Source organism: Podarcis gaigeae (genome assembly GCF_964106915.1).
Source record: "Podarcis gaigeae genome assembly, chromosome: 7".
Classification (NCBI taxonomy): domain Eukaryota; kingdom Metazoa; phylum Chordata; class Lepidosauria; order Squamata; family Lacertidae; genus Podarcis; species Podarcis gaigeae.
The window spans coordinates 22607487-22630927 of NC_139683.1; the positions used below are offsets into that span (position 1 = coordinate 22607487).

General features: G+C 41.3%; 2 protein-coding genes across 3 annotated transcripts in view; one reads left to right on the forward strand and one right to left on the reverse strand.

Annotated features, from left to right (window-relative positions):
* Positions 1 to 13851, reverse strand: part of DCAF13 (DDB1 and CUL4 associated factor 13) — a 22932-nt gene extending 9081 nt beyond the window's left edge. The window contains exons 1-7 of one of the 2 annotated variants that reach the window (XM_083749282.1): positions 13711 to 13851; positions 11147 to 11346; positions 9651 to 9758; positions 7470 to 7559; positions 6038 to 6193; positions 3160 to 3237; positions 341 to 423 (exon numbers count right to left, since the gene is read on the reverse strand). In XM_083749282.1, the coding sequence (XP_083605408.1) occupies positions 341 to 423; positions 3160 to 3237; positions 6038 to 6193; positions 7470 to 7559; positions 9651 to 9758; positions 11147 to 11346; positions 13711 to 13780 (785 nt within the window). In that variant the 5' untranslated portion in view covers positions 13781 to 13851. Of the gene's footprint in view, positions 1 to 340; positions 424 to 3159; positions 3238 to 6037; positions 6194 to 7469; positions 7560 to 9650; positions 9759 to 11146; positions 11445 to 11597; positions 11767 to 13710 lie in introns of those variants that run through there. The other variant, XM_083749283.1, reaches the window with a different exon arrangement.
* Positions 13852 to 14205: 354 nt separating this feature from the next.
* SLC25A32 (solute carrier family 25 member 32) lies at positions 14206 to 22300 on the forward strand (the record flags this gene model as incomplete). Its single annotated transcript, XM_083749357.1, has 7 exons — positions 14206 to 14413; positions 15473 to 15623; positions 16833 to 16918; positions 17842 to 18002; positions 20007 to 20120; positions 20282 to 20427; positions 21742 to 22300. 7 exons carry the CDS (start codon positions 14206 to 14208, stop codon positions 21872 to 21874), a joined length of 999 nt encoding a protein of 332 aa, XP_083605483.1. The 3' UTR covers positions 21875 to 22300.
* Between the last annotated feature and the right edge of the window lie 1141 nt (positions 22301 to 23441).

The window sequence follows — 23441 nt, forward strand, 5'->3', positions numbered from 1 at the left end:
ACCCCCTCCTTATCTATGAGCCCAGTATTTCATCCAGGCATTGTTTGTTTCTGCTTTGCTTTTTGTTCCATTGTCCTCCCCCGAGGGTTCCTGAAGGAATTGTCAAATTGATTGTCATATACTGGACATCTTGAAGGTCCACACAGATGGAAAAACCAACAAGTAAAAATAATTTAAATAAGTAGCTCTTTGGATTCCAGATAAAATCCAACAGCCTCCTTGTAACTTCTATAAAAATCATATCCTTGCACAAAGCAGAAGTCAAAACTTAAAATTACAAATGTTCTGAATAACTACAGAAGTCTAAATAGAGAGCAAGTAAGGCAACAATAATTCTTACTTGAAGTCCTCATTTGCAGCAGTGAAAATGAAAGCTTCCATGGGATTCCAGCAAAGCGTATTTGTTCTCATATCCAAGATAACCTGAGAAAATTTAAATATTTTTCAAACATTTTTCAGATAACCACTAGAAGTTATACAGATGTATTAACAACTTGTACAAGTTCTACAAGTTCCCAACATGCCTGTGCAAGGTGTAGAATATGCTGGTGTCAGCATCAAGAATTTCCCAAAAACAAAGTGTATGTAAAGAAACTGACAAGTAAAAAACAAAACAAAAAACTACTCAGGATGCAGCCCAAGAACTGCAGATTCAAAATAAGGTACTCATGACAAGATATCATCAAGTGTATTTGTTCAATGGATTCTTGTTCACAAAAGCCAGGACTACTAAAAAAAATACAGGTCCCATGATCTCAAACTCACCTAGACTTCTACAGCTATCAGGAGAACTATAATGCACAATATTTTTTTCTCATATGATGACAATTCCTTTACTGAGGTAATAGTTCACCAATGAAATGTACATGTAGTTCACCAATGAAAACTACAGGCTTGGACACTCCTCTTTTACTTGGGGTAGACTTCTATGGAGGGTAGATATTGTGAAATTATGTTAACTGGTTTAAATGCAGACCCTGGAACATACTGGTAGTAATTTGCTTTGCTGATCAGAAACTCTGTAACAAGGCTTGAAAAAAAGCCAGATGGCAATGAAAAGAGACTGCCCTGATCCTCTGCTGAAGGGATAAAACTGACAACTTACTCTAGCCAGACCCCTACTTGGCAGAAGGCTGATTAGTTGAAAAGTCTTTAGCAGTCCATATGCTGTACGGTCCCACTCTAAAAGGCAATAGTAGCGACAGCTGGGAGATATTGTAAGCCAAAGAAGGAAGTTTGTTATCCTCAGTCAGTGAATACCTTTCACCTTTACTGAACCTTGAAGAGGCTTCGAATATCTCCTTTTCGGTGGGGAAACTATTTGCATACCATGATCTTGTACCATTTATTTACCAAATAACTGAACAAACCACACCATGAACTGAACCACACCAACAAAATTTCAATTGTGTTGTATGATCTATTCTAATCCACAGACAATGTTGTGTATTGAAATGTTCCATTTCCACAGCAGTGACATTTCGGAAAAAGGGAGCCTAAGTGTTTTACACAGGTTTAAAAAAGTCAGACTCCAGCTTGCTGACTCACAACCTAAGAGAAACAGAAATTAGTACAGTGGTACCTCGGGTTACATATGCTTCAGGTTACAGACTCTGCTAACCCAGAAATAGTACCTCGGATTAAGAACTTTGCTTCAGGATGAGAACAGAAATCGTGCAGCGCTGGCTTGGCGGCAGCAAGAGGCCCCATTAGCTAAAGTGGTGCTTCAGGTTAAGAACAGTTTCAGGTTAAGAACGGATCTCCGGAACGAATTAACCCGAGGTACCACTGTATAAGGAAGTGTGACACATAAGGGTATGGAGAGGTCCCATGGTACTGTCCTTTTCCAAATCCGCACTATTTTAATGTGTGTACACACCCACCCACCCCACTTGATTATAAAAACCTCAAAGTGGTGTATAAATAGGTAAAACAATAAAATCAAAAAACATATACAGCAATACTGAAAAACCTTTTTTTAAAAAAGGATACTAAAACAGATTATAATGACCTCAACTTTCGAAGCTTCTGGGTAGGATTGTCTAAACAAGAATGTATCTAGCAGGCGTCGAAAAGAGTGCAGTGAAGGTGCCTGCTTGATCTCAACAGGCAAAGAGTTCCAAGGGTAGGTATTGTGTTCAAAGCATTCTTCATACCTCCACTATCTCCCTACAGTAGTCTAAAGCAGGGGTGGGGAACTGGATACAGCCCAACAGGTGTTCCCCTACCCCGCCCCCCCTGCAAAGGCCACTTTTGATAGGCGGGTGCTCACCCATCCATCACCTGACATCACCATGGCATCAGTTGAAAGTAGACCAGCTTGAACTCAGGCCAGCTTGCAATGAAAGATCCCTTTAGTTGATCCTCTGCTTTCAACAGGGATAAGATGCAGTCGGAGCTTCCCAATAGGCAACTCTGGAGTGCAGCCAAACACGGTAGGGGTTGCTGTCAGTATAGATCAGTTGATCAGCAATGACTGCAAGCCCCGCTTTCTGCAGGGATTGGTTGTGCGTGGGAGCTCCCCAGTGGAACCAATCCCAGTGTCAAATATAAAATGTACCACATTATTATTTTATTATTATTATTATTATTATTATTATTATTATTATTATTATTATTTGCACTATCATTAAATTATTAATCGCCTTTTAAACCACCACCTCAAGGCAATTTACATAAAATTTAAAACATTTAAAAACACAAAAACAACAAATACTTTTAAAACAAGACTTAATCCCTAGCAAGTGGAGACTTGTGGTAAAGACCCATTTATCCAGCTAGAAAAGTCCTGTTTATCCAAAGGAAATCTCCGCTTGCCAAGAAACATTTGGGAGCACATTTCAAGTCTGTCAACTGTTCCTTTGTAGTCAAATATTTATCTGCCTTATTTGCACACCTTATTTGCACCTTATTTGGGTGTGATGTGGGGGGAAACAGCCTTGTGGGCAAAGGCTTCTCAGAAAAGCTACATTTTCTATATGCTACATGTCAAAGAATTCTATATTAAAAGAATATTGCACCCAACCGAGAACTATGAAAATTATGGAGCTCCTTAGCAGTGAAACTTAATAGATAACTTCCCTTCCAAAATGAAAAGGCGTGTGCAGGGAATTCATACACAGACACTTCAGTCACAGGATCTTAAAGATTTTGCATTACCTTCTTCAATGCCGTTGATTGTCTCATGTCATATAGCACAATATTCCTGTCTGAAGCACAGCTTCCCAAAAGGTACATCTGAAAAATCAGTTGCATATCAAGTAATGTAAATATCGTCAAGCAAAAAACAAAAACAAAAAATTCTTAAACAAAATTGTTAACTGCTAACTGAAAAAGGTATAATATATACAGGACTTGTTTAAACCAGCAGTCCTATCTTTTAAACAGTGTAATTTTCAGCGGCAGTACATAAGCTATCTTATTTAATCTACTGTTGCTAAAAAAGAAGAAGATAATGTGGAAGGGATAAAGCTCAAGACATTTCCCAGATCTCATGCTTTTAAACTGATTTTAAAACCTAGGAGAATCTAAAAGTAGTCTGAGTGGGTGGAAGGAATGACAGGGGAACTCTTAAAACTGCTCAGTGTATGTAATGAGTGCAATCCTTGGATATGTATAGTTAACAGATGCTCTTTTTAGGGTTCATGACCCCATCTTACTTTACAATTGGGAAATCTAATACTTTTAGTTTTAAAGATCTCTACCTTTGTGTTCTGCTCCCTTTGCCTTTTCTGTGTCCATCTACCCCCACCTCCTCACTGTCCATCAAACTATTTCTCTCCTTCCAAAATCCTTCCTCACAATCTACTTGCAACAAGCACAGACATGGAGTTCTGCCATCGCCTGTGCTTTCTGCAGTCTTTTCAACCTCCTCACTCATTATCTTCCTTCACCTTTAATTACCCAAGTTATCCTCCAACTCCTCTAAAAGGATATACAACTGCATTTTATACAGCGACGCTGACTATGTTGCTGGTACTAAAACATTTAGTGACAGTACTTACAGTGGAATATACCGTAAATTTCGCTCTATAACACGCAGATTTTTTTCTCCTAAAAAGGAAGGGGAAATGTCTGTGCGTGTTATAGAGCGAATGTGTGGTCCCTGGAGCTGAAAAATCAAGCAAAAATCAAATCGCGGGGCTGCACGCTGCACAGAGAAGCGAAACTTGAAAAGAGGAAGCGGCTGCTTTCCTGCATTCTGCCTCAGGGTCTTACTGCCCACCCTTCTCTGTTTCCTTGCTGTGTTTGCTGAAACGGAACAAAGAGCAGGGAAAGCCCCTCCCCTCCAGGCAAGCTCCGGTGCTGCTGGGGGAGAGGGAGAGAGAGGGGGGAAGGGAGAGAGAGGGGGGGAGGGAGGGAGGGAGGGAGGGAGGGAGGGAGGGAGAGGGAGAGAGAGAGAGAGAGAGAGAGAGAGAGAGAGAGAGAGAGATGGCTGGCTGGCTGGCTGGCTGGCTTGGGTGGGGGAAAACTTTTGCCTTCCTTTCCTCCCTACCCCTCTCCTGCATTCTTAGCCAGCTGCTTCTCTGCACACCCCTCTCCTGCTCCTTGTCCCTTCTGTGTTTTTCCTTCCCTCCCCACTTAAAATGTGGTTACAAAGCATAGATCCTCAGGATCTTTGCATTGGGTCACCCCAAATTCACCATCAGATCACATAGCATGTCCATGGCTACAGCCTGCCCCCCCAAAATCACGCACCCACTGTTGCCTGGGGCTGCAATGGTGCAAAAACGTGGTTAAAAAGCATGGATCCACAGGGATTCTCAGGATCCTTGCATTGGGTCACCCCAAATTCACCATCAGATCACATAGCATGTCCATGGCTACAGCCTGCACCAAAAAATCACGCACCCACTGTTGCCTGGGGCTGCAATGGTGCAAAAACGTGGTTAAAAAGCATGGATCCACAGGGATTCTCAGGATCCTTGCATTGGGTCACCCCAAATTCACCATCAGATCACATAGCATGTCCATGGCTACAGCCTGCACCAAAAAATCACGCACCCACTGTTGCCTGGGGCTGCAATGGTGCAAAAACGTGGTTAAAAAGCATGGATCCACAGGGATTCTCAGGATCCTTGCATTGGGTCACCCCAAATTCACCATCAGATCACATAGCATGTCCATGGCTACAGCCTGCACCAAAAAATCACGCACCCACTGTTGCCTGGGGCTGCAATGGTGCAAAAACGTGGTTAAAAAGCATGGATCCACAGGGATTCTCAGGATCCTTGCATTGGGTCACCCCAAATTCACCATCAGATCACATAGCATGTCCATGGCTACAGCCTGCACCAAAAAATCACGCACCCACTGTTGCCTGGGGCTGCAATGGTGCAAAAACGTGGTTAAAAAGCATGGATCCACAGGGATTCTCAGGATCCTTGCATTGGGTCACCCCAAATTCACCATCAGATCACATAGCATGTCCATGGCTACAGCCTGCACCAAAAAATCACGCACCCACTGTTGCCTGGGGCTGCAATGGTGCAAAAACGTGGTTAAAAAGCATGGATCCACAGGGATTCTCAGGATCCTTGCATTGGGTCACCCCAAATTCACCATCAGATCACATAGCATGTCCATGGCTACAGCCTGCCCCCCCAAAAATCACGCACCCACTGTTGCATGGGGCTGCAATGGTGCAAAAACGTGGTTAAAAAGCATAGATCCACAGGGATTCTCAGGATCTTTGCATTGGGTCACCCCAAATTCAACATCAGATCACATAGCATGTCCATGGCTACAGCCTGCACCAAAAAAATCACGCACCCACTGTTGCCTGGGGCTGCAATGGTGCAAAAACGTGGTTACAGAGCATGGATCCACAGGGATTCTCAGGATCTTTGCATTGGGTCATCCCAAATTCACCATCAGATCACATGTCTGTGGCCACAGCATGAAGCCCAAAAATGATACACCCACTGTTTCATTCAGAATGTTTTTTCCCTTGTTTTCCTCCTCTAAAAACCATGTGCGTGTTATGGTCAGGTGCGTGTTATAGAGCGAAAAATACGGGATATAAATAAGTTGTTACCTCAATTGGATTGAATTTGACACTGCTTATGCTATCGACTCCCCACGTCAAAGAGCATAAAGGACTGGTTCTCTGTTCATCCCAGATATCAACTTGATGACCACAAGTAGCAAAAACAGGATCCTTCCAATGGTGATCAATTCCAGTGTACACAGTCTTTAAAATGCAAATATAAAAAAACAGTACCAACAATGAATTGCTGGTTTTATACTCGGAGGGTTTTGTGCTTAGTGCCAATGCCAGGAACTGCAAGAGACATCTAAAACAGTCAGAGTAAGGAAGTCGTGCTTCAGCAACCATTGCTGAGCAGGATTTATTTCTTCTGAAACCTCCTGTGACCCAGAAATTCAGCAGCGGAGTAACAGCTGGAACATCTGAAGTCAGGGTGGAGGCTTGTAAACACCCTTGCCTCATCACCCTCTTGCATCTAGTGCCAGCAGGTACAAGAGACAGCAGCAATCTCAGTAAGGAAACCCAATCTCATGAGGGACCCTTAAGGTCTCAATTGTCTGTTTTATTTATTCAGACATTTTGCTAGTCATTTCCAGTAACTTTGGTTAGGAAGAACAGTACAGCATAGCTATTTTTTTTTAAAAAATACAGTTAACCATGGGTACAGCTCTACAAGTACTTCAAAAGTTGCAACCATTTTTTCCCCATTTGTGTGCACAAGCTTTTTTTATCACATTTTCAAATAAAATCCCACCAGAGGCAACAGGATAGCAAGTCACTATACCTGAGTGGACCTATTTTTTAAAAGCTAAATGGTAGCTTAATCCACTATCCAGAAAATTTTATTACGGAAATATCACACCTATTTGCTGAACTTTAAGGAAATTGGATTAATTATCACTAGCATGAATATATGCAGCTGAATTCTACAACTTACTGCACCAGGGCACAAATACACAAGAGGTATGGCAGGAAATTACAACCTGATTCTTTCTGCAGCCTTTTCAGTGGTCTTTCCGTGCCTAAATCTCACCCTTAGTATTCTTCCAGATACTGGGTTGAAAACTCATCTTCCTGCTGAATTTTTAGTGGCTGACAAATGTGACAACTCAAATTTATGGTATTTTATGCCAATTATGTAATTTATGATAATTATTTTAATGATTTTGGTTAAGGTGTTTTATGCTTCTTTTCTCTTTTTTTTTGTAAAACAACCCATGACCATTTTTGTTGAAGGCCAGTATAAAACTCTAATAAATAAACTAACTCATACAGAGGCTTTGTACCAGCATTGCAAGGGCACTCAGCTTATGGGAATATTTTCCGATAACGGCATTCAGTGACACCTACATCATCTTTGACACTACAGATCCAAGGTCAATAGTTTTCTGCTCGTATTCAAGTAAAACAATACCTTCATCTGAATCTTTAAACACAGAAGGAAAGGGAGAGCAAAACAAGACAATGAATAAAGTAATACCTTTCCAAGAATCGTATTTAGTGGTTCTTCTGCTTCCCCATAAGCTGGCGCCTCCATTTTCCAGTGCTTCACTGTTTTATCATCACCAACCTAATGATTTTGGAGAAAACATTGCATTCATAGTAAGAGAGTTACAATTCAGTCCTTCTGACGTTTATGTGAAAGTAACAAGTGTGCATAGTCAATCTTAAATTTACTTCCTGGAGGAAGAACTGTGAGGGGAGAGACTTCATCAGGGAGGCCTTTTTCCACCTGCCTTGCCCCACCCTCCAGTCTCTCCTTCTCAGTTTGTATTGTATTATTTTATGCACTGTGATTTGCCATTGTTTTATTGATTATAGTTCAGAAATTATTTATTATAATTGTTAAGAGTGGATTTCTGTTTAATTTTCATATGTGATATTTAATATTATTCTATACTATTCTAATGGATTGTTGAATATTACTTTGTTTGATATAGGTTGCTTATTTTCAAGTTATGTTTTATTATCACATTTTTGTCTTGGATTAGATTGTTATAAGGTGTACATTCTTTGTTTCTTCAACCTGCAAACCACCTTGGGTATTGTAAAAATAGAAAGAAGGTACAGTATACAAATTAAAAGTGATGATAAACATGGTGCCAGATTGCATTTCTTGCAGACTGAATGACAAATTTCTCACAAATATATATATATATATATATATATATATATATATATATATATACACACACACACACACACACACACATTTCCCAGTCATTTACAACTTCCCCTTCCCTGGTTCCTTTAATTTTCCCATCCATCCCACCTATTCTTGTATATCCATTTAGCTCCCTTATTTCTTTATTATTCCTTTGTTTTGTGTTATATTGTTGAATTTACCTTAATCCTACTAACGTTTGCACATGTTTACAGTTGCATCCAAATACTCCACAAAATTTTTCCATTCCTCTTTATATACTTGATTTTCTTGTTCTCTTATTTTACTTGTTAGACCCGCTAACTCTGCATATTTCGTCATTTTTAATTGCCAGATCTCCTTATTTGGGACCTCACTCACTGATTGTGAGTGACAAATCTATTGTTCTTCCAGCTGCATGCCTAAACATGTTTAAAGTTCTATGGAAAAGGGCTATAAAAGCAACTCTATTTCTGTGAATAACATAGTGAACACTGCAAGTAAATGAAAAAGTAAATGAAAAAGAGTTATTATCTCTAACAGTGTTGCAAATATTCCCACACATCTATCCCAAGACTGAAAGCCAATGCAAGTACTCCAGTGGGACTTACTTTTGTCTAAATACAAATTGGATTAGGCTGCACAACAGGTATTAAAAAATACCCATAAATTTATTTTAAGTCTCACAATAGTCACCAGCAGATAGGTGTTTGTACTAAAGAGGGATTGTATTTAACTATGCTGAAGTGCAGTGCAAGGACTCCATTACTTTATTGAACTGTTTGTAGAGGCAAAAGAATTACTTGTACCGAGTGACTGGACTTACAATAGTGACAGAGGATATTTAAATAAGAGGATATGTAAATCTATAGCTTTTTCGAACAGAGAACACATTTGTTTGAACATTGTGCCTGCTCTTCAAACTCAAAGAAAGCAACAGATTTCTGAAATAGCAGGAGTGGTTTGAAGAATTGGCTTATCCCTGGGCTTGCTTTATGCTCCAAGAAAGTAGCATTAGTATGGAAGAGTAAAACCTAAAGAGGTGGGAAACCTTCTTCTGTCTGCAGGATCACATTCCCTCATGCTCAACTTTTTGGGTAAAGTCAGAGGCAAAAATGGGCATAATAACTCTCACCTTTGTACAAGAGGTTGCATTCCACCCACACAAAAGTCAAGAGGTTTCTATGAAAACACTTCTACCTCCAGACAGGCAAAAGCTTTATTGCAGTTCAAAGAGATTTCAACCAGGCAAAAGCACTTAAGGAGAGTGGGGAGAGACCCAAGGGTCAGTGAAAGAAGGCTGGAAGGCTGCATTTGACCCACTCCCCCAAGCCTGAGATTCCTTGTCCCTGAACTAGATAAAAAATAAGCTGCTGTAGTAGTAAGTGAGAGTCATAAAATAAAAGTACTTGAGTCTATTATTTAGAAAACACAATGCAGAATGGGGGAAAGTAACAAAGAAAAAGAAGTATACCAAGCATTTGAATCTTTTTCCGTAATTCCCACTATTCTACTTACAGTGAAGAAAGAAGTACCACAGAAACGGGTACACATTCCTCTCACAAAGCCCTCATGTGCCTGCAATGTACGGGTGCATTCACGCTTCATCAAGTTCCAAATTCTAACCTATTGGAAACAAACAGCAGCATGTTGTTATTGAACAATTCAGCGTTAATACTGTTTTTTGAAACAATATTACAAAATGGCGTGATGCCCTTTTGAAATCTAGAGATCAGGACAGTGTGATCACAACTTATGTGAAGGTTGTATTCCTGGGAGTTGCATGTAAAGGTAAAATCATACAAAGTCAGAATGAGCCCCAGAACTGCCCAGCCACCCGACATCTCAGATGGCCCCACAGTATATTGAGTGAGTCTCCAGAGTCCAGTAAACCCTTTACGGAAATAGCTTTTAAGCCCTCCACCTTGCTTGCTGGGCTCTGGGACAGTCACATGAGGACTCTGGAGATTTTGACTCCATGAGATCTTGGATGATTCCATATGATCTCGCGAGAGCATCCAGAGCCCAGTAAGCAAGGGTTTCCAGCCCCCTTTCTTCTTATTTGTTGGCAAATTGCATTAAGATCAGATCGAATAAGTAAAATTGGTGATCCTACTATAACATTATTTCAATATTTCAGTCAGCAAAATATAGGAAGTTGCTCAATTGTGGATAGAAACTAGAAATTACTGACATGTATAAATTAAGAAAATACAAGAGAACCAGGGAATGGAGTGGGGGGAAGTTGAGGGATCTAAGTAATCCTGAATTATGAATTTATTATGGTGTGAAAATGTTTTATTTTCATTTTCCTATTTTTTATTATCTTCTTTTTTGTTTATTTTCTCTTTTTATACTTGTGTGATGATAATGTTTAATTGTGAAAATTAATAAAAAAAAATATTTTAAAAAATTGTGGCTAGAAACCAGACAAATAAAACAGAGCATTTTGCCCATAGGAGCTTTGAATGACTTGTGTTAAACCGGTAACTTTTAATTAGTGGTTCAGTTTTTAAGACTTAATGTTATAATTTAGCTTTTGGACAGGTCCCAAAGGAGGTCAGTGGGATTTACTTCCTAGTACCTGTATATAGAATTGCAGGACTAGGCACCTTCCATGGCTATATCCACAGGCAACACCAACTGAAACCAACCCAGTTACTGTTATTCAATCCCTCATGCTATGATTGCATCATTACTTCCTGAAGTCACAGGTTTCCATCCTACTCTTCTCCCCAAATACCTTGTCTCAAGATTAAAGGAGAACATACACTAGGAAACAAGAGCAATAGTTGAAGTACTGTATCCTTAATCCAATATAGCTTGTTTCCACTAAATAGGCCTTTTTCCAGGGCATAGCACCTAAGCACTAAAACTGAGAGTGCAGTCTTGCTCATAGTTATAGGCACACACATAACTGAAATGCAAGGTTCTATTTCTTGCAGAATTAAATAACCACAGTAAAAACATGATCTGACACTTTATGGTTGTTGTTTTTATCCAATTATACATACCTCTCCATCACATGCTCCAGACAAAACTGTAGACAAGCTGTTCGGATGCTTAGCCATGCAGTTAACACCATCCCTGTGGCCATCTAATGATGCAACAAAAGGCTTTGCAAAAACACGGTCTAATTTTGTTGCATTTAGTGCCCGAGTATATTCCCGTGGAACCTCAAAGGGATGTAATGCAGGATCATAATTCCGTGGAACTATAAACCAAATAATCATACAAACATACAAAACAACAGAGAAGATTACTGTTACAAAGCTTCTTTTTGCCTTTTATGTAGCTAGTTAATAAGACACCCTTATTACCGTATTTTTTGCACCATAACACTCACTTTTTTCCTCCTAAAAAGTAAGGGGAAATGTCTGTGCGTGTTATGGAGGGAATGTCTACAGGTGGCATGCCTACGGAGTTTCCTCCTCTAAAAACTATGTGCGTGTTATGGTCGGGTGCGTGTTATAGAGCGAAAAATACGGTAGTTAATAAGATCAGCCTTACTAGCTTTGAGTAAATTAAGAATCCTGTTTAAATGAACATACATTGTTCATAAACAGCCCTCAAGTATATTTTTTAAAAAATATATGTTTCTATCAGTCACTACATACACAATCTATTTAATGTAGTAAATTGAGATTTCCCCTTCTGTTGTTAGATGTATTGGTTTTTATGTTTCTGTGCTTTTAGGTTTGTACATATTTTATGGGCTAATAGCCGTAAATAAATAAATTTGATTTGATTTTGATTTAAATTGAGATTTCAATAAACTGGTGATCAGGCAAACAACAACACTGCTCAGAGAATGTAGAACATGTTCATGAATTATATCCAATGTTTCAGCAAATTTCTTATTTCTTTTTGTTAGTTACATTTCTAAATCACCATTCCTCCCAAGAGTACCTAGAGTAATATACAATAACATATAAAACATAAGACACGTATCATATATAAAATATAATAACCAACATACAAGATATCCAGAAACCTGAGAACCATTATAACGCACCAAAAAATCATCTGCAGCTCTGAAGTATTAAAACAAAGTAACTTCAATTCAGGAAAACCAGACAAAAATGTATTTAACGGACAACTACCGTATTTTTCGCCCTATAGGACGCACTTTTTCCCCTCCAAAAATGAAGGGGAAATGCGTGTGCGTCCTATGGGGCGAATGCAGGCTTTCGCTGAAGCCTGGAGAGCAAGAGGGGTTGGTGCGCACCGACCCCTCTCGCTCTCCAGGCTTCAGGAGAGCCGCAGCGCCAGTCCCACAAGGTCGGGGGACAGCGGGGAGACGGAACGCCGCCATCCCGCTGTCTCCCGATGTGGTTTGGAGGCTGACGGCGGGGAGACGCGTGCTTCTCCCGGTTGCCAGCCCCGCAAGCTCCGGGGACAGCTGGGAGGCGCAGCGCGTCCTCCCGCTGTCCCCGGACCTGGTCTGCAGGCGGGCAGTGGGGAGAAGAGCGCTTCTCCCCGCTGCCGGCCCCAGAAGCGCCTGGGGGGGGGAATAATTTTTTTTTTATTTCCCCCCCAAAAAAACTTGGTGCGTCCTATGGGCCGGTGCGTCCTATGGGGTGAAAAATACAGTATTTATGTAAAGCAAGGAGGGGGACAAACAGATCTTCAAGCTGAGGGCTTTCCAAAGTCAGCATGCCACTAGTGAAGGCCCTTCGGAGGTCCATGAAAAGGGTGTCTGTCCCCGCCCCCCCGGGCACCATAGCAATGATCTTATGGATCAAATTGTCTGGTACTGAAAAAGGCACTCCTGCAGAGTCGGCCTCATAGGCCAGTACCAGGATGTTGTTGAGCCTGGTAGCACATAAGCAGTCAAGTGCACTGCTTTTAGGATTGGTGTTTCATGTATACATCTTGCTGTCCTGGTTAACTTATCAGGCTGCCGCATCACTAGTTGCAGTTTCAAGTCTTGGAGGGTAGCCCCACACAGAATGCATTGCAATAATCCAAGTGCTCTGCGCAATGAGATTAGAATTTACCATAATGTCACACAAGCCCCAGATTGTGCCAGCAACCTGGGCAAATGGCACAGGCCTTATCACTGCAAACGGGATGCAACCCAAGTCACAGGAAGGGGAGGGAGAGGAAAGACCCCTGTGCTCAGTGCTCCATAGATTTTCTTCACCAAATTTTACTTCACACGTATAAAAGAATTCCCTCCCCAATTTCGGTCGTGGTTTTTGGATAATGGGCGGAGTGCAAAGCTATGTACTAACCATATTTTAAAAGTACAGAACCCCCCCTTATCCCACCGCAAGAAAAAGGAAGAAAAAAAGAATAGGAACCGCAGTTTGTCGCTACAAGTCCCAACACCCTGGACAAGCTACAGTTCCCATGACTCTCTGGAAGATGCCATGTGCAGAACAACTCTGAGATCTCTCCCAGCCTTAAGAGGCGCACGATGCAAAAAAGAGAAAAGGAAAACTCAGCCTGACTCGGGAGTCGCCTTCAGGTGATGGAAGCCGCTCCGGCATCGCAAAGGGAACCAAACTTCGCTTCCTAAGAATCGACGCTCAACACAAACCCGGCCGCCCTTTCGAATAACTCCCCTTCTCACCTCGCTGAAGGTCCTGCTTGGTTTCCCGCACGTAATCATCCGGATTCCGGCTCAACACCTTCACCTTCATCGTCTGCGACTGAGGGCGTCCGGATGGCGATGACAGAAGAAACGGTCCTCTCCGCTACCCTCCGGCAGCCCTCATGGACCAGGCAGAAACGAAGCAAAGCCAGGAACCACTTCCGGGTCGAGAGAGCCACTGCGGGCACGAGCGTCTACTAACGGGCGGATGAAATAGGAACCGGCAGCTCCCTGGTCACGTGAGCAAGGGCGGGCTAAAACACTAAACCCACCCACCGAGGGAGGCACGGCCGTCCGATTGGAGCAGCCCAAGGGGAGGGACCGGCTGCTGCTCCCCGATAGGACGAGGCAAGTGCCTCGCAGGTCAAAGGGCAGTTTACCTCAGCCGACTCACGTTACCGGCTAAGGTCTGCGTAGAGGTTTATTATTTATTGCAATTGTTATTAAATCGATATATAGCCTAGGAGTTTTCCCATGAATCCCGCTGCCGCCGTCCCAGGCGCGCAGAGCCGAGCATGCACCGTGGCGGGGTCTGCGTCGACGACGACGACGAGTTCGGCACCACCAGCGCGGTCTCTCTTCAGGCACGTGCATTTCGAGAACCTGGTGGCCGGGTTAAGTGGCGGCGTCATCTCCACGCTGGTGCTGCACCCGCTCGACCTGGTGAAGATCCGCTTCGCAGGTGAGGCGCTCCGTCTTCCTTCCCGCCCTACTTCCCTGCGCCGCACCGATGGTCGCTGACGTCATCGGTCGTACCAACGGTCACGACGCCCACCGTCCGTGACGTCATCGTCCGGCCCGACGGCCGGGGACCCTCCCCCACAATTCCTCCCGGCGCGACGTGGCAGCTCCGTTTCCCGCCAATAGAGGGCATCGATTTGCACGTGCTTGTTTGTACAATACGCGTAACAATTTATAGAAATAATTAGCGTAGTTTAAAATAGAAATTGCCGGGGAGGATTTAACTCTGGCAGCGAGGAGGCTTTTAAGGGTACTCAGCAGATTACACGTGGAATCCCTCTTCAGATATTCCCATTAAATGGGTTAGGGCAGAGTGTCTGCTTTTCAAGTGTGTCATTCCATTTCCAACCCACATGGAAATAATAACAATAGGTCATTGGATTTGCCATATTCGTAGCAACTGCAGCGTCTATAGCTAATTAACCTTTTCACTCTCAAAAGATCTTCCTGCAGTGCCTCACTTTTGCATACTGTGTTGTTCACTTAGTAATAATAATAATAATAATAATAATAATTTATACCCCACCCATCTGGCTGAGTTTCCCCAGCCACTCTGGGCGGCTCCCAATCAAGTATTAAAAACAATACAGCGTTAAATATTAAAAACTTCCCTGAACAGGGCTGCCTTCAGATGTCTTTTAAAAATAGGATAGCAACTTATTTCTTTCACATCTGAAGGGAGGGTGTTCCACAGGATGGGCGCCACAACCAAGAAGGCCCTCTGTCTGGTTCCCTGTAACCTCACTTCTCGCAATGAGGGAACCGCCAGAAGGCCTTTGGTGCTGGATCTCAGTGTCCAGGTAGAACGATTGGGGTGGAGACGCTCCTTCAGGTATACAGGATCGAGGCCGTTTAGGGCTTTAAAGGTAAGCACCAACACTTTGAATTGTGCTCGGAAACGTACGGAGCCAATGCAGATCTCTCAGAACCGGTGTTATGTGGTCCCGGCTCATTCAGAAATGCACTTTCTTCAGACTAATCTCCGTTGTTTTTTGTGCAGTGAGTGACGGCTTGGAGCTGAGACCGAAATACAATGGTATCCTGCACTGCCTGACAACCGTCTGGAAGCATGAAGGTTTACGTGGCTTGTATCAAGGGGTCACGCCAAACATGTGGGGAGCAGGGGCCTCTTGGGGCCTCTACTTTTTCTTGTAAGTTTAAACTACTTTCCATTGTTCTGGTCAATATTTGAAAGACTAATACTGAATATTTGAAAGGCTAATCTTGAAGGACCTTTGTACCAGAGGCTGCAGTTCACTGGAGAGTTTTTGAGCTAGACTGGTAGAGCAAGCAATGTAAATTTGGCTGGGACAAGGAATACCAGTGTGGCATTTTAAATTAACCCTAATTGAATGAAATGAAGTAGTGCACACTATGTCATAAGTATCTTATCCCTACAGTTAATAGTGAGGGAAGCTGGGCATCTGCTATTAAGTTCGCTGGGCCTAGGGTCAAGTCTGAAGATTGCACTGAGCTAATCTTTTAATTATCAACAGCTTTTACTTGTGTGACTTCTGTTGCTCACTTCTGTTGCTCTGGATTACTGCTCACCAGCCACAGCCAAATCTTATTACAATCACACCTAGAGGCCATGAGGTTATTGTCTGGTGTGTGTGTGTGTGTGTGTATATTTGCTGTTGTTTATAGTATAGAAGTTTGGTATAATAAAGGCTACATTAATACACTTTGGAATATTGCTTCCTTATCAGCATGTTTGCAGGTTTTTACAGGTCCAGTAGCAAAATGAGCTATCTCTTAGTCGCCATTGAATTCTAGTATTAACTGAATATGAGCTGTTAGCAAGGAGGGGGAAGCAGCGTAATTACTTACAGATACAGCTTTTTCTTTCACAACCTTTGTAAACCTTTTACAGTATTTACATCAACATACAAATACACAGATACATGCACATAATTATATATGGTAAAGATAATAGCCTAATATTTAAATGCTTTATATTTCAATTATAGTTGTAAAGCTCATTTTTTAAAAAACCCTCGAAGTAATATTAATTTATGTATAGAATACTATGATTGAATTCCAAATAACCAAACTTCTAGTTTCATATATCCATGGGATTTTGGACTCTAGCCCTCTTGGAAAGTTTTAAAAGCAGTTTGTGATATGGCATATGTAACACCTGTTCAAAGAAGAATGGGGAAGAGCCTTCTACTTACTGATGTGTGCCCATGGGCTTGCAAAGTACATGCTTCTAGTCTATACATTGTAGATAAGCATGTGTCATTTTTGTTAGTTCAAATGTTTATGTGTTACTTTGTGTGTTGATATACAGAATGTATTTCACATATTGGTAAAACAACTAATCAGCTTTAACCTTATCCCAACATTTCACTCTGCAGCTATAATGCCATTAAAGCCTACAAGACAGAGGATAAGCTGGAAAGTCTTGGACCAACTGAACACTTAATGTCAGCTGCTGAGGCAGGTGAGGAAAATAACAGTGGGATTAGTGAATACTTTCAGCTTTTCCATATACTGTGTTTTGTTGTTGTTGATCAATATCTAGGGAAGAGGTTGGCAACTAAAGCTGTGGGCACATTGGCAAACCAGAGACATTGGGCAGCATGTACTGCAACCATGCACACATGAGTGCACGAGAACTGTGCCTCTGCACAAACACACTCTGCCTCCTGTTAAACAGGCTTTAAAAAGTGTTTTTGATTTTTTAAAAGCCTAATGGAGTGGGGGGGGCATACAGCTGGGGAGGCAAGAGTTAACCTGCAGTCCCCAGGAAGATAACTCCCTCGACACCTAGGGTGATTCCAGAGCACTTAGGATACAGCTGGAAAGGGAAGAGTTGACCCTTTTCCCACCCCATCCAAATTGTTCCTCCTGTGTTATAATTAGGTTTGCAAGCAGTCTTCTGTTTTAGCCAACTGTAAACCAACCCACTCCCAAAAGCTCTTAGTGCTGGAGCTGGGCTTTAAAAAATTATTCCATGGCTACAGTAGCAGACTTTTTTCAACCCTAATTTCAGCAAGGGAATCTTACAGGCACCAAGCAAGGTGTCTACAGGCTCATGTGTTTCAGTGGGTGCTGTGTCGGTAACCCATGATATAGGGAGTCAAACAAAAGTATTTGGTAGAGTGCACACTGTGCAAATACCCTGTACTATTGGTCCATTTCTTTAGCAGAATATACTTTTTATCTGCTGCTCTGGATAAGTGCAGAACAACTGCTAAATCAACCTGGAATGTTAAATGCCAGCATAAAACTTCATTGACATTAGAAATTTCCAGGTTTGTGTAGGAGTGCCTATGTGTTGAGGGGATGTTGTTGAAATGCTGTTTTTGCACAATGCTAAAGTGTTGACATTAAAATAACTGTCGGCTCTCCATCTGATCATAGGAGCAATGACTCTGTGCATTACAAACCCAATCTGGGTAACAAAGACCCGGCTTGTGTTGCAGTATGAAGCTGGTGTTGACCCATCAAAGAGGCAGTACAAAGGGATGCTTGATGCCCTTACCAAAATATACAAGTATGAAGGTGTACGTGGCCTATATAAGGTAAGATAAGTCAAAGCCAGGAGTTCTGGTATTTGATTTGGGTATGACAGTATTTTACCACTGTGTCCAAAATCAGTGAATGGTTATTACATGAGTTTCACTGGAATAAGGTTGCTAGTGGGCTTTATTATCATTATCATTATCATTATCCTCCCTCTGCCTCTTTAGCATTTTCAGTTCTCTTCTCACAGAGCCATACTTCAGATAGTGGGAATTTTGTGAGGAGTTCAGTCTAAACCGAGTCAGGATCTGTCCTTCCAGTGAGCACTCAGTATTTGGGCCAGTATGCCTGAGTTAATAGATAATTCTGTTCTGTAGTGGGAGAACCAGTAGGGAGGAACAGATGGGTAGAAGGAAAAGACATACTTGTGAGTAGACTGAATAGAAAGTAGTTTTTGTCAGTTCATGATGCTGCAAAGTGAGGGGCTTCTGATCTGGCAGAACTGGGAGCCCTGCCCTCTTGCTAGATCAGTGGACTGTCTTTAGAGGATGAGGTGCTTCCTGACCACAGACGACTGGTCCACAGACATCACCAAACTGGAACTGCATAGTAAAAAACAAAATGCCAAGGGACCCAGGAATGAGGCCCCTCCATGGGGCTTTGGATCCAGTTAGCACCCCCCTCCTCAAAATGCCCCCTTTCTGCGCTTTCTGAACTGAACAGGTGAGCAGCAGCCTATTACCTGCCTGGGCCTTCTCCCTCCGAGGGTGGAAATCGTTGTGCTTTCTTAGATCTCCTAGCCATTGACTTGGTTGGAAGGATTTTTGAGAAGTTACAATAAAGTATTTATAGTGTGTGTAAAAATAAAAGGCTATATAAATATGTATAAGATATTCAAGCCACACAATAACTATCACAATAACAATAGACAGATTAAGCGATCACAGGCTTTGAGATAGTACTCCTTAATTTGTGTCTGAGCTTCATAAAATTCCTACATTTATTATTTTATAAAAAATTTACATGGCTTGATTGTAAAAAAAAAATTAATCCTCAGAGAGGTTTACAAAAAGATAAGGCAATAAAATTAAGAATAATTTACAACCATACTTAAAAACATACAAAAGTTAAAATACTAAAACAGATTAAAATTACCTTAACTTTTTAAGCAACTGGGTAGGTTTGTCTAAAGAAGAATGTTTTTAGCAGGCACTGAAAAGAGTCCACTGAAGGCTCCTGCTTGTTACCAATAGCCAGGAAATTCCAAACTAGGTGTTGCCACACTAAAATACTGGGTTTTTACAAACTTAGAATGACTATTATGTGGCACCTGTAGTAGTGCCAATTCCGTCAATCAAAGTGTTTGATTGGCACATGTAGGGTGAAGCCATCTCGTAGATAAACTGGTTCCAAGTTATTAAGAGCCAGTGCAGATCTCTGAGCACAAGTGTTATATGCTGACAAGGCCTCACTCCTGTCAGCAATCATGCTGTAGCATTCTGCACTAACGGCAGCTTCCAGCTCAAGCTCGAGGGAAGCCACACATAAAGCGCATTGCAGTAATCCAGTCTTGAAGTAACCAGTGCATGAACTACTGTCGGAAGGCTTTTCTGGTCTAGAAATTGCTGCAGCTGTCACACCAATAGCAGTTGGTAAAAGATACTTCTAGTCACAAAGGCTACCTGAGCCTGCAGTGACAGAGCTGGATCCAGAAGTAACTGTGAACCTGCTCCTTCAGGGGGAGTGCAACCCCATCCAGGGTAGACAACTAACTAATTTCTGAGGCAAAGGAACTACTTACCCACAGTGCCTCCATCTTGCCAGGATTAAAGCTCAGCTGTTTTGTTTTTTCTTTCTTTCTTTTGAAAAATGGTTTCCATATATTTTCTTCTCTTACATGCATATTTTTCTGTGTTTGGCCATTTCAACCAGTATCCACATTCTGGCATTATAAACTTATAACTGTAAAGTTATATTCCATTGTTTATATACATTTTGTGTCATAGGTTGCTCAGCTTTTCACATGAAACTGCATTTTAAATTGTCTGAAAAACTCTGTTCAGGGCTTTGTACCTGGTCTGCTCGGAACATCACATGGAGCACTTCAATTCATGGCATATGAAGAATTGAAATCAAAATATAATAGACATCGAAACAGGCGATCGGATATGAAATTGGTAAGACATCCTGTGAAATGGAAGTAGCTACTTAGAATTTAAACTTAGTACTACTAACACTTGTATAATGATAGAAATAAGCAGCGTCAAATGTGAAATTTTGTTTTTTGTTCTTTTAGTGAATTTGTTAGGAGCTAATATCGATACCATTTTCTTTTTAGAGCACTTTAGAATATATCACAATGGCAGCACTGTCAAAAATTTTTGCAGTTTCAACTACATATCCCTATCAGGTTGTGAGAGCACGTCTCCAGGATCAGCACAACAGATACTCTGGATTGGTCGATGTCATCCGTAGGACATGGAGGTAGGCCTGGAGATATAAAGCTGGTGTGAAAGGACTTCCTTTGTTATCACTGATGTACTTGGCATTCTTAAAGACATCAAGCTTTCAACTTTTCCTCTCTGTGTGTTTCCTCTCTCTGTTATATCAGCTGGGTAACTTTATAATTATTTGAGAGAAGTTCAAAACAAGCATGAATGGGTTTGTGAGAGCAGCAATCCTAAACACATTTGCTGAGATTAAGCCCCATTGAGTTCATTGAGTAAACCTAATTTGGAATTCACTGTAAAAGTAGTGAAGTATAAACAGGTATGGATATTCCACTAAGACATACTCAGATTAAAATTTATTGTAAGCCTGTTGAGTTTCATTGTTGAGTTCCCCAGCCCCATTTTTAACTGCTTTCCTTGGCAGGTTGCATCATCACTCTTACCTATGGATAGGCAACTGTTCCATCATTCCTCCACCTCCCGCTATAACAAGCAGGTCTCCAGTACTATCCCACAACAAATTGGGTGGAGGGTTAACAGAAGGACTGTGGAGATATAATTTACATGTTTCAAAAAAAATAGAGGAGAAAATTGCCTGTCACATAAAGTCACAATACCCTAGATATATTGAGAAGTGTTGTACAAGGTGAAATAGGCCATGTGTAATCCTTTGTCAGGGTATGTGCCAGAAAGGCTTAGCCATGAAACCTAACAGCAGAGGTTTTCCACAAAAAGCAAAAACAGACAAGTGCTCTAGCAGAAAAGATGTGGGGTCAGCATGATCAAATCAAAAGTGAAATGAGTGTTAAGAAATCACTTGAGAAAAATAACTTTGTATTGTTAGCCAGTATGGCTAAAGTCAGTTTGGCAATTTGTGGACAGTCTCTCTGTTTTCTAGGCATCCAAGGCGATCGTATCACTTCTCTGTGCAAATAAGCTTTCAGTATTATTTCAGTATGGACTTTCAGTGCTTTCCTGAATTAGGTATTGCTTTAGAAATTCAGTTTTCATGTTTCAAGATGGTCTTTGTAGAAGTGTCACCTAAAAGATCAATTTAGAATAAAAATATGTGGATAATTATTTATCTATATGGGTTGCATCCAGCCAAGTCAAACTCAGAACAGACCCATTGAAATCAATTGACCTATTCTGAATATCACTTAGTTGGATTCAGACCTGCTTTTATACCTTGCCTTTCTTTCTATCGCTGATACTCAAGACCGCAATAATTTAATTAAATAGAATAAGAACAATAAAATCAGAATAATGTAATTTAAATAGGCTGAATGATTTCCCCCTATAAAATATGTATGGAAGTTGCAAGTAAATTCTTTCTGCTTCTCCCTAGGAAAGAAGGAGTTCATGGATTTTACAAAGGAATTATACCTAATGTTCTCAGAGTCACTCCTGCATGCTGTATTACGTTTGTAGTATATGAAAAAGTATCCCAGTTGTTGCTTAGCCTGAAGAATGGTAACTAAATATTGGTGATTGCTTCAGGAAAGGACATCATCACCTTTTGGCTCTGCAGCAAATCAGATATTCAAGACAGCTGTCTGGTTTATTTTTCTGGTATTCACAGAAGATGGAAACTAGAACTCATTTTTTTGTACTAGATAAATCTTTTCTTTATTGAATCTTCAATCTTTGCCAGGAATATTACCTCATCTGAACATTCTGGATGAGAAAATAGATGCAAAATGTGGTTTTAAAATTTTGTTCTAGAGTGAATTGTTCTCTCTTAGCCCTGCTATATGAACACAGTGGACTCTTAATGTACAGTGGTGGGTCTCTGGTGTAAAAAATATTAGATGGAATAAGTTCCCCAACAATGTTTCAGATTATTGCATATCAGTCTCTACCTGATACCTCACCAATAAATTGTGCATGTATTTATCCACAATGAATTCAGCTTTCCAAATTCTTTTATTCTCTAACTAGCAAGGATCAGTTACAGATAGGTAGCCGTGTTGGTCTGCCATAGTCAAAACAAAAAAAATTCCTTCCAGTAGCACCTTAAAGACCAACTAAGTCAGTTCTTGGTATGAGCTTTCGTGTGCACGCACACTTCTTCAGATACACTGAAACAGAAGTTTCCAGACCCTTCTATATAGTGAGAAGGTGGGGAGGGGTATTACTCAGAAGGCTGGTGGGAATGGGTGATTGGCAGATAGCTGTGATGAGCCTGTTGACGACTCTTAACGACTGCAATAGGTCTTACAGGAAGAAGCAAGGGGTGAAAAGGTGAAAAATGGCTTTGTCATGTATAATGAGATAAGAATCCAAGGTCTTTGTTCAGGCCAGGTTTCTCCATGGTTTTAAGTTTGGTGATAAACTTAGCAAGGATCAGTGTAATTGAGAAGCTTTTGGATTCAGTAGTATAGAACTGGAAAAACATGTTAGTTTTGAATGCATAATATGGCTCTCAGCACACTACAAAATGGAGAAAGTGCTAAAGTACTATGTCGTCTTTAAAGCAAAAATTTATTATGTTGCCTTGCTGGTATCAATGTTATATTTTATATCTGAATACATGTAACCTTTCTTTACAGCTTTTGAAAAATAGAATGTTAGAGTTCAAGCGTGTAGCCTGATCTAATGCAGGCCCAGCATCAAAACTTGTCATGGTCAGGCACCACCAACCAGAACCCTACAACAAAGCACTGTGGAAGGGCCTGTCACTGTTGGAAAGCTGTTGGATGGGCAGATGCTTTTGCCACCACTCCAGACTCCCCTTATCCATCATTCACCATCCAACAGCCATTTCACCAGTCTTCTTGCTGCTGCTGTATTGCTCCTTGCCAAACCTACCCAGCCTCTTCTGGGCAAAACATTCCAGAATCAGCAAAGTCCCTGCTGCTCTTCTTAATTCCAGTCTCTGGCTGCAGTGGATGCTCTTTTGGCCCTGTGGCTGAGCAGGCTTATATATGCATTCCCAATTCCCCTTATTGCTCAAACCTTGCGGAAGCTTCAGAATGAGAAAGCACAGTTGATTCTGGTGGCTTTATTTTGGCCTTGCCTTCCGTTGATTTTGGAACTCCTTCACCT